We start from the raw sequence: 11,819 nt of genomic DNA on the forward strand, positions 1-11,819 counted from the left end.
TGGGAGAAGGTTCATTCCAGGTTTGAAGGCTGTCTTAAGTGCCACAGTCTCAGGAGTTCTACCAGTCTCTGTCAGACCAGTAAGTCTGTTCTTTTTTATGACTTCGAATTTTGTTCTACATTTTTCTCCCACTCTGTCCAGGGCCTTCTATTGTGGTCCCACTCAGAACAGTCGCTAGTGGTAGCCGGGCACCATCTAGTTCTTCTGGTCTCAGGCTAGTAGAGGCTGAGGTTCACATGGTCCATTAGTCCTTTGGACTAATTGTTTCCTTGAGTCTTTGTTTTTCTTCACTCTTCTTTGCTCCAGATGGAAAGAGATTAACAGCTGTATCTTGGATGGCTGCTCTCTAGCTTTTAAGACTCCAGTCACTACTCACCAAAATAGAATGTAGAACATTGTGTTTATGGACTGTGTGCCAACTGACCTAGCTTTCCCCTGAGGCCATGATCCTAAGCCCTCAAACCCAGTGATGAGTCCCTCCGGGTGTTTTGTTATGGCTAAGAAGTTTGAGTAACCTTACTGCCTATGTATTCTACTGTATACCTATTTGCAGCACATACAAATACGGATGTAGAAATATCCTCTACCAAACCAATGTATGCTCTTGGGTGTACTCTCCTCAGATGCCATCTGTCTGGGGCTTCTTCATGGAGCCACAGGTCATTTGGTTGAGCTGGAGGATGGTGATAACACAGGGTATGCCTAAGGCACTTGACTGCTAACCAGAAGGCTGGCGGTTCAAACCCACCAGCCACTCCTCAGAAGGAAGATGGGGCAGTCTCCTTCCGTAGTGATACTGCCTTGGAAACCCAAGGAGGGGTCGCTATGAGTCGGGTCCGACTTGACGGCACATAAACAACAACAACAACATAGCGGTACAAGGGTCTTGAAGAGTAGATGGGGGAATTGAAGGGTCAGCCTGTGGAGTTTATCCTTCGACAGGCACTGGGAGCAGCTACAGAGAGCATTTGAAGGTTGCGTCAGGAATTAGGTGGAAGAGCTTCAAGAGAGAGCTAGTCACCTGTCTTCAGAGGCCACAGAGAGAACAGACGAAGGGCAGGTGGAGCAGGCAGAATGTGCGTGAAGGCTGCCATTAGACTCTCCTGGGGTCCTCTTCTCGTGACTAAATAGTCCCTATTCTGTGAGAAGCTTCTCTTTGGAACCATTTCCCCATGTTGTAATTTCTTTCCTGTGCTTTGCTGGCACCTCTCTAGTGTCCCATGCTTGTCCTTTGAGAGTAGATGATTTCTGACACCTGGAGGGATTGGAAGGAGCCTTAGTGGCACAGAGGTTAAAGCTTTTGGCTGCTAACCAAAAGGTGGGCAGTTTGAACTCACCAGTTGCTTCTGTAGAAGAAAGATGGGACAGTCTACTTCTGTAAAGATTTACAGCCTTGGAAACCCTATGGGGCAGTTCTGCCCTGTCATGTCGGATTGCTGTGAGTTGGAATCCACTTGATGGCAGTGGGTTTTGGGTTTGGAATTTTGGGGGGTCTGGGATCAAGAAGTGGGGGGTAGATGCCAGTATATTGTGTGACACTGAGGAATATTGGGATGGTGGTGGGAAGGTGCCTACCTTGGGGCCTTGGTGCTGGCTTGTGGGCTCCACTGAACCAGATACAGGTCAGCCCCACGTGTCCCTGAAACAGACCCCTGCAGCTGATCTTCTCTCTCTTCTCTGAATGTAGTGGTATCCAGTATGCTCCAAGGCCACAGTTCTGTGTTCCAGGCCCTGCTGGGGACCTTCTTCACCTGGGGAATGACCGCGGCTGGGGCAGCACTTGTGTTTGTGTTCTCTACTGGACAGGTGGGTTGACCTGCTGGTTTGGGGGGTTTGTAGGGACTCTTGGCAAGCTCTGCGGTGATCCCACTCCTAAAGCAGAATTGGATTGCAGACTCTGATGCCATTGGTCACCTTGGGCCACCTTGGGGGTTGTGTGTTGCTGTTTTTTAGCTGCTATCTTATTTTCTCCCTTTCTCTCCTTGAGGCTGGGAGAACAGGAGTCGACTCTTGGTGGACACGCTTCCTGCCTCATCTCTTTGCCCCTCTTGACTCTGGAGAACTAACTTGAAGAGAACAGAGTGAAGAGCTTGTTATTCAGCTTACTTTTGCCCATGATCGGGATTCTGTTTTCCATGGAACTTCTTTCAGGCCTGGGAAGAAACCAAACCCAATGCCATGGAGTTGATTCTTACTCATTGTGACCCTCATTGGCTTTCCAAGGCTGTAAATCTTTACAGAAGTAGATTGCTTCATCTTCTTTCTGTGGAGAAGTGGGTGGGTTTAAACCACTGACCTTCTGATTAGCAGCCAAACGTGTTACCCATTACTCCACCAGAGCTCCCTGGAGCAGGTGGCAATATACATGCCTGAAAAAGAACATTCGGTGTTGCATGTAACTGTCCCCTCCTGTGGCCCTGAGTGGGCAGAGGTGATTGACAGGACTTTGGGGGAAAGGAAGGGTATCTGTCCACCTTTTCTTTCACCTCATCTCAGGGCTTTCTATCCCCCATCTTTGGGGTGGATATACCCAAACATGCTCCCAGCCATCTCCTTACAGACCCCCACCTGCCCACCCACACCCTATACATATCCTCTGCTCTTTCCTCATGAACCGCCAGCACCCTCACTCACCCCATGTACTCACACCCACACCCTCTCATACCTCCCTTCTTTGCACACACCCCCATACCTCTCCACAGCTCCCCATACATCTCCCCAATATCGCACACCCTCATACATTATACACACCTCTCCACATCTCCAGCCCCCCTCACATTCCCATGCACCCATGCAACCACTCCCCGACACCCCATCCATACCTCTACACATTCTCATGCACTTTCCATATACCCCAATATCCATATGGCCCCTACAACATCCATACCCCCCACACCATATCCACAACCCCACACTCCCACACACAACACCCTACCCCCCATATCCTCCCATGTACCCACACAAACACTCACAGCCCCTCATACCTTCCCTACATGCCCCTGTACCTTCTACAACCCTCTACAACCCCCCCCACTCATATGCATCCATTCCCCCCACTTGCCCACACCCACACACCCCACATGTACCCTCCCCCATATTCACATCCTCCCCCCGTCCCCTATATACCTGAGATGCCATTATTTTCTGCAACCCCCAAGCCCTCAGTCTACAGGCCCAGAGATGGGCTCGCTATCTCGATGGAGGCAAAGTCCCTGCTTTGTTCAGACCGCAGCCTAGAATCTGAGAGTGTGAATGAGGACGTGATTCAAGATTGATTTAAACTTGCTGTGAGACAGGTCTGGAAACTGGAACCCGTCTAGGAAGTTGGCAAGGCAGGTGCTCTGTGTTAGCCATGGGCGAGACTAGGAAAGCAGGTCGTGAGCTCCCCACTGCACCACCCTGCCTCCTGTGTGGGAGGCTTGAGCCTCCTGGAGACCTGAAGACACACAGCCCTTGAATCCCAGGTTCCTGTTGACAGTGAGGGAAGCCTTTTGAAGCCCAATCTCTGCCAAGAGATGCCAGCATACAGAGGAGAGGGCGGTGGTCACCTAACCCTCCCCCTCCATGAAGTCCCTGCAGATTTTCTGGGTCCTGTCCTTGTGCCCTTCTGCCAGATCCTGAGCAAAGCAGCCTCTTTTGCACCGAGCAGCAGAAATCTGAGCACGGGCCTCCCCCATCGCTGAGGCAGAGCTGGCTGTGGGTGGGATGTGACAGCCTCCTGTAGCTCCAGGCCAGTGCCATGGACCCTGCAGGAGAGGCTGTCGGTTATGGAGGCACCCTCCTCTGCTTTGGAGCTTCAGAGCCCTTCGCTTGTCTCACGTTAGTGTGATCACTTGGAGTCCCTGGGGTGTGCAAACAGTCCCACGCGTAGCTGCTAACCAAAATATTGGAGGTTCGAGGCCATCCAGAGACACCTCAGAAGAAAGGCCTGATGATCTGCTTCCCAAGAAGCAGACGAAGGAAATCCCGTGGGGCACAGTTGTGCCCTGACACACGCGGGGTCACCGTGAGCTGGACTTGACTCTTGGCAGCTGGTTTGGTTGTTTTGCTTTAGTGCGACCACTAGGTCAGTAAGAGGAGTGGCCCTATCTGGAGGCCTTTAGGCAATTCCCCAGGCCCTGCCTGTTTGCTGATTTGTCAGAAGGACGCCCGCCCGAGACTCAGCATGAAGCTGTTCTCACGGCTAAGGTTTAGTACAGTGAAAGGTTACAAGATAGATCAGCCAGGGAAAAAAAAGAAGGGCGGAGTCTCGAGAAATCTAGGAACAGGCTTCCGGGGCCCTTTCCCACCTGTGAAGGGACGCATCAAGCATGCTCTTTTCCCCAGCAGCAAAAAATGCAGTCACATGTGTGTGATGGTTCTGCCCAGGGAAGCTCATTAGAGACAGCAGCCAAGGCCTTTCTGGGGTGAGGGTCACATCAGCACCCTCCGTGTAGCACACACCAGTATTCTGGACTCTCAGGAAAGTGGGCATTTAGTGTAAACCACGATGTGGTGTGAACAGTCTAGGCATAGTGAGCTGTCCTTATCAGTTAGGAAGCAGAGGGAAGGTGCAAGTGCCAAGTTCCCAGAAGCCAGCTAAGAGCCAGGCTTGCCAGCTGCTATAGCTTTAGTGAGCTGTGTTGACTCTTTGCTGCACAGGAGTGTGGGTGATGAAGTGGGAAGGGGCATGGCATTGGGAGACAAAGGCAACTGTGGGGGTGAGCCCACAGAGCTGTGCTCTATCCCCGTGAGCAAACCTTGGTTCTCACCCAACCACATCTGAGGCTGCAGTGAGGGTCTCTGAGGACAGCAGGCTGCCCTCGACTGTGTGCTCAATGTTGTTCTAATTCCACTCACGATTTATTTTCCTGATTCTAAAAATCATGTTTTCATTGTCAAAAACTTGTGAAATATGGAAAAGCTTAATGAAATAATAAAAATACTCCTGATCTCATCCTAGAAGGGAAAGCTATTAATATATTTGTTCAAACTTGTTCAATTGTGTATTCTTTGACTGTATGTATGTATGTACATATTTATTTTCTTTATGTTTGTTGTTGTTGTTATTTGCTGTCGAGTCGGGTTCGATTCCCCGACAGGGAGGCAGAACTTGCTTTCTTTATGTAGTGGGTATCAAATTGTGCGTAAGGTTTTATAACCAACTTTTCTCACTCGATATCATGAGCATCCCCTGTATCCCTAAATGGCTTATTGAGGACGGTACTTCTTATGTAAGGTTGCATCATGGGGCAGTATCACAGTTTACTTAGCCATTCCCCAATGTTGGGTAACTAGACTATGTCCATTTTTTGCTGCTCTTAGCAATAATGTTATGACTAACTTATATCTCTGAACACAGACCTGATTAATCCCTTGAGATAAATATCTAAAAGTGGAATGACAGACTTATTGGCTTAAAAAAATAGGTTTAATGTTTTCCCCTTTCAAGATCCAGAATGATGTTCCCAGAATTCTTCACTGTGTTTGTCTAGTTTGGTTAAATGACTAGACAGCTTTGTTTATGTCGTGCTCGTCTAAATAAGTATGATGTTTGTAGAGCTCCCTGGGGACAAAACCTTGCATCCGTCTCATGGCCACTCAGAGCTGGGGAGAGGCTACGTGTGGCCGACACAGTGCCTCAGGCCCCTTCGGGAGTCTCAGTGACTGGTGCCTATAATGTGTTCACGTGACTATAGATTGTACCCCTGACTTAGGTTGCCTTTTTAAAAACACTATCTATTGAGATATAAGATGCATGTAGAAAAGGGCACATTTCATGAATGTAGAGCTTGATAATTTCAAAAAGATGCTCATGCAGCTAGCACCAGATCAAGAAATAGAATGGTGCTAGCCCCCAGCAGTCACGTCAGGCTCCCTTCCAGTTAGTGCCCTTCACTGCCCACCTTCCCTACAGAGCCTAATCTCCCTACCTCCCAACCTACTTCCAGCACCCAACCTCCCCTATGCCCACCCTTCCCACAGAGCCCAAACTTCCCACCACCCAACCTACTTCCAGCACCCAACCTCCCCTACTGCCTGACCTTCCCACAGAGCCCAAACTCCCTACCACCCAACCTGCCTCCAGCACCAAATCTCCCTGGAATCCAAACTCCCCACCACCCAACCTGCCTCTAGCACCCAGCCTCCCCTACTGCCTAACCTCCCAGCAGAGCCCAAACTCCCCACCACTCAAACCTGCCCCTACCACCCACCCAACCTCCTCCAACTACCCAGCTTTCCCCACCCCCACCCAATTTGCCCCCAGCACCCAACTTCCTCTACTGCCCAATCTTCCTAGCACCCAACCTCCCCCTTGTCTAACCTGCTCCTCCAACCTCCCCCTACCACCCAACCTGTCCCCCAACCTCTCCCTGACAGCTCAACCTCCTTCCACTCCCCGCTTCCACTCCATGCATAATCACTCTCCTCTTCTCTAATGGCAGTGATCAGTCTTCCCTGTTTTGGTTCTTTTCATCAATTGTGTAATCATGTAGTATGTGTTCTTGTGTCTGGCTTATTTCCCCCTGTCTGTTTTCCAGCGTATTGGACGTCCCTGCCTGTTTGTGAAATTCCTTCATCTATGTTGTGTGTGTGTGTGTGTGTGTTCTCAGTGCGTTTTACTGCTGTTGGGCATTCAGGTTTTGGCTGTCACACATAGTGCTGCTGTGGGCATTCTACTCCATGTGTTTGGTGAATCCAAGTGTGTGCTGCTGGTAGGTAGTTGCTCCGGAGTGGACAGAGGGTGTGCATATGCCCAGCTCTGGTTGGTGCAGCTAAATAGTTTCCTAAAGTCGTTGGGCCAGTTTGCACTCCCACCTGCAGTGTGTGAGGGTTTTGGTTGCTCACCAACACTTGGTATTTTCCATCTTTTAGGGCGATTACTTGCTGAAGACTTATAGCTGTCATTTATAGGGGGAGCCTAGTAAGAGACAATGCAGAGCTCAGTACAAGCCAGGCACCACGCAGAACAAACACTGACGGGCTGTGGGATGGATGGAAGACTCTCCTCTCTCCCCCTGCCAAGTTCTGGGTCCATTTCATAAGGGCTTGGGTTCATTGAGGTTTCTGGCAGGGTCACCAATGCAGGACTGGCCCAGCCTTTTATTGTATGATTCTCTTTGGCCCTAAGGCCTTCTCTTGTCATAGGAAACATCCTGTTGTTGTCCTTTAGAGACTGAAACATCTTGTTTTCATTTTCAGAGGCGGATCTTAGATGGAAGCCTTGGCTTTGCTGCAGGGGTAAGTAGCATGCGGTGGGAATGAAGATGGGTTTATTCTCTGTCAAGGTATCTCCAGGCTTTGTCCCCGTGTGACTCAGATGTGTCCTTGTGCAGTGGCTCCCTGTGTGCTGGTTCCCTAGTACCACTCTGACAGGAAATACACTACCAGTGAGATGGCTTGACAAAAAGAAGTTTATTCTCTTACAGTTCGGGAGGCTAGAAGTCTGAGTTCAAAGTGCCAGGCTCTAGGGACTGGGTGAAAGCCCCTCAACCTTGGGCTTCAGCTCTGTCTCTTGCTCCCAGTCTGCTGAAGCTAGAGGAATCTCTTCACTCAGGCAGCTGGTGGCTGCTGAGGCTAATAAGCCCAAGGTCAACAAATAAAAAGGCACAGTCCCGATGTTTGGTAACCATTCATTCAATTGGCAGGCCATTCATTCAAGTCCATTGAAAGTCCCAAGGTTGGCAGAGCATGGCAGGCTGCTGAACAACGACACGGCTACATGCAGGGTTTAAGTCTGCCATAGGCTAGAGACCGTTCCCCAAGGCTTCTCCTTATATACAGGAAGCAGACCACATCTGTAAGGCAGCTACTCAGCTGTTCGCAGTAGATTCCACCCTGGAGTTGATTACCAGTCTCATCATGGGGAATACCACATCCAGCTGCCAAGCCACTCAACCAGGCCCAACCAAGTTGACACAGAAAATTAACTACCACACCCTGTTACCACTGACTCTGTTTACTTTCCAGTTTATCACATGACCCTGCCTCTCTTCAGATAACTGGGTAACTGCCTCAGGACTTGTAAAATGAGATGATGTTTAGGAAGGGCCTAGCACAGAGCCTGATACATAGTTGGCATTAAGTAAACATTCTCTGTCTCTCCCCGCTTCCCCTCAAAAGGCTTTTTATTATAGAAACTTTCAAATATGTGAAAAAGTGGAGACAATTGTATGATGGACTCTCAGATACCCATTACCCAGCTCATCTCACTTCATCTGCTCCCTCCAACCTTCTTGTGAGATTGGAATATTCAATTTTTATTGTGATTTGGGTGAAAGTTTGCAGAGCAAATTAATTTTCTATACAGCAGTTCATACACATTTTGTTTCATGGCATTGACTGCAATTCCCCACAATGTAACAGCTCTCTTCCCACTTTCTCTCATAGTTACTTCCTCCCTGTGTCCTTATTTCCTGTGCATTCCTGCCCCATGAGCTGTCTCCCTGTGCAAACACTGCCCTTCTGTTCTCTCATGATCATTCTAAAGAGCGTATCTACCTGGTGTAGCTATTCACCCTATATGTCTATCTGTTGTTTGGCTGGAAGCCACAGGAGTGAGTTCAGTTCCAGGGCTGAAGAGTAACTAGGGCCCATAGTCTTGGGGATCTCACCAGCCTTTATCAATAAAATTGGTCTTTTTTTTTTATGATACTGCATTTTGTTCCACATTGTTCTCCCACTCTATCCAGGATCTCCTGCACCAATCCCCCTCCAAGTGGTTGACAGTGGTAGCCGGGCACTATCTAGTTCTTCTGTTTGGAATGTTTTTTCAAAAGCAAAACACAGACATCATGTAATGTCACCTGTACATTCAATTTGCGTCTCTAACTGAATGATTAGGAGCTCTGGTAGCGTAGTGCCTAAAGCACTTGACTGCTAACCAGAGGTCTGGTGGTTCAAATCCATCAGCCACTCCTTGGAAGGAAGGTTGAGCAATCTTCTTCCATAGTGATACCACCTTGGAACCCCAAAGAGGGCTCACTCTGAGTCGGGGCCGACTCGATGGCACATAACAACAACAACTGAATGACTTGTTTTTCTAAACAGAATCACCATGCCATCCATTAGCACACTAACCCGAAGGAACAATACTTCCTTAATAAAATTTAACACCCAGTCCGTGTTCAGATTCCCTCCTGCATCTTCTAACACTATTTTGCTAGAATTGGGATCCAAACAGGAATTGCATGTTGAATTTGTTTCTTAGGTCTTTTCAGTCTCTTTTATTTTTTAATAGTTCCTCCCAGCCTGCCACTGTAACCTATTGGAGAAACTGGGGCATTTGTCTGTAGTATCCCAGGTTCTGGAATTGGCTGATTGCTACCTTGTGGTGTTATATACCTTGTTCCTCAATCCCCTGTGTTTCCTGTGACCTCGGAGTTAGACCTAGAGGCTTGATGAGTTCAGAGTTAATTTTTCAGGCCTGACTACATTGTCAACGCTGCTGGGTCTTCTGATTACATCAGCCACGTCACAGGACACGCTATATATGCCTTTTCCTTTTAATTGATCAGAGCTTGGCATCTTTCCCCATTGTTTATAGTCCTGTGATCTGGAAAAAGTGGCTTGGGGTGGGACCTCCCACAGGTCATGTGGGCCAGCGGCCTTCAGCCTGGGGCCTGTGTACCAGCAAGAGGACACGAAAACCTTCTAAGCAATATGCAGGCACCTGGATAAAACAAACAAACCCGAACAAAACCAAACCTGTTGCTGTCAAGTTGATTCCGACTCACGATGACCCTGTGTGTGGAGTAGAACTGGATTCCAAGGTTTTCACAGCTGTGACCTTTCTGCAGCAGGTCACCAGGCCTGTCTCCTGTGGGGCCGCTGGGTACGTTTAAACCCCCAGCCTATCTGTTAGTTGCCATACGCTTAACTGTTCGTGCTCCCAGAGACACTGGCCCAGGAGTAGTGCTAACAAAAGCAGTTTCCAGATCCTCAGATACCATATGTTCTTTTTCCTAAAACTGCGGGGCCTGAGAATGCCCAGGAAGCTGGTTCTCCTTTCCCATCTTCCTCCGTGCACTTGCTCCTCTCCCACTTTGCAAAAGAAAGACACCTTCTTGCCGTATCATCTTGCCCTGGGCAGCAAAACCTCTGCTCATGAAACAGAGACCCCTGCGATGCTGGTACTGTTGTGGAGAAAGGGAAAGACCCCAACTGCTGGGCACACGTCGTGTAGCCTTTCAGATGTGGCGTCGTCCTTTGAAGGGGGATCTAATGGAATTGTCTATGGAATTGTCCATAGAGAGATCCCTGAAAAGGAATTTCCCATGATGGACCCACTCTGGGATTTTGGGCATGGAATTTGGGAAGAGTTCAAAGAACAGTATGGCAACATTATAGCAGAATATCTTTTTTATTTCATCTCTTTATTTACATAGTCATGTTTTCTGCTTGATTATTTATGTTAAAAAAAGAAAAATGGAAATAAAATTGATGCTCATTTCTGTTTCATCCTAGAAATGACTATTTAATATTATCCATCAGTAAACAAATGAATTTGGGCGGGGGGAACCTAGAAAAATTCCATGCATTAAAATGTGCATTTCCAAGAATATTTTACTTTTCTATGTTCATTAATTATAAATCTGCACGTTACCTTCTTCTGGTTGTGAGTCTGTTGCCACCATAATGGTTGTAATGATAACTTGATTTGGGAAATTATTATTTAAGCTCTAGAGCTCTAGGCTCATAGGAAATTTTTTTTAAAAAAGAAATGGAAATGTATATAGATGTTTTTATTGCAGAGAAATATGATAAGGAAGTCAAAAATAGATTTTCTAGCATAAAATATAAATTACTTGAGAATAAAACTGAGGAAAATGCAATTGAAATACAAGTCAAGGAGAAAATGGAATAATACATTTTTGACTGTTGAAGAAGAGCTCGCTTGCATATTTTTTGTGGGAGTTGAATATAAGACATTAACAGAAAAGTGCATGAAACAGTGTACAACTTAGTTTAGGCATCTATTTTAAGTGAATAATCATGAGAATCAAATCCTTATTCTGTGTAGATACTATTGGATGCATTTGGACTAATGTAACAGTTTTATTTAAACCAATACTTAAATGCCACAAATTATATCTTTAATTTTTTTAAAATACATTTCATTGAAATATAATTTATGTACAGTGAAATACACAATGCTAAAGTGACATGGGTCAATGCATTTTTTTTTTTTTTTTGGCAGTTTTCCCTCCCCTCACAAATTACATCTTTTACATGTAATTTGCGGCATATAAAAAGGGATTCTCCTTTTTTGCTGACCCTCCACTTTACCAGGCATGATACCCTTCTCCAGGAACTGGTCCCTTCTGACAACATGACTACAGAACGTGACGTGAAGTCTGGCCATTTTTGCTTCTAAGAACATTCTGGCTGTACTTACTCTGACACAGATTGGTTTGTTCTTCTGGCAGTCCATTGTATTTTCAATATTCTTTGCCAACACCACAATTCAAATGCATCAGTTCTTCCTTATTCACTGTCCAGCTTTCACAAGCATGTGGGGCTATTGAAAATAGCATGGGTTGGGGCAGGTGCGCCTTAGTCTTCAGAGTGACGTCTTTGCTCTTTAATACTTTAAAGAGGTCTTTTGCAGCACATTTGCTCAGTGCAATACGTCATTTGATTTCTTGGTTGCTGCTTCCATGGATGTTAATGTAGATCCAAGTAAAATGAAATAACCAGCAACTTCAGTCTTATCATGATGTTGCTTATTGGTCCAGTTGTAAGGATTTTTTTTTTTTATTAGGATTTGGGTGAAGATTTACAGAGTAAATTCACTTTTCATACAGCAGTTCACATATACTTTGTCTCATGTCATTGAC

At 46.9% G+C, this 11,819-nt stretch overlaps 1 protein-coding gene across 1 annotated transcript in view; it reads left to right on the top strand.

Annotated features, from left to right (window-relative positions):
• The first annotated feature begins 1,698 nt into the window (after window positions 1-1,698).
• SLC39A11 (solute carrier family 39 member 11) overlaps window positions 1,699-11,819 on the top strand; it is a 429,583-nt gene continuing 419,462 nt past the window's right edge. Inside the window, exons 1-2 of the mRNA XM_007959687.2 lie at window positions 1,699-1,806; window positions 7,183-7,221. Coding sequence (XP_007957878.2) covers window positions 1,699-1,806; window positions 7,183-7,221 — 147 coding nt within the window. The remainder of the gene's footprint in view (window positions 1,807-7,182; window positions 7,222-11,819) is intronic.

The sequence above is a fragment of the Orycteropus afer genome, unplaced genomic scaffold, assembly GCF_000298275.1.
Source record: "Orycteropus afer afer isolate SDZICR_OR568_19922 unplaced genomic scaffold, OryAfe1.0 scaffold00018, whole genome shotgun sequence".
Taxonomy (NCBI): domain Eukaryota; kingdom Metazoa; phylum Chordata; class Mammalia; order Tubulidentata; family Orycteropodidae; genus Orycteropus; species Orycteropus afer.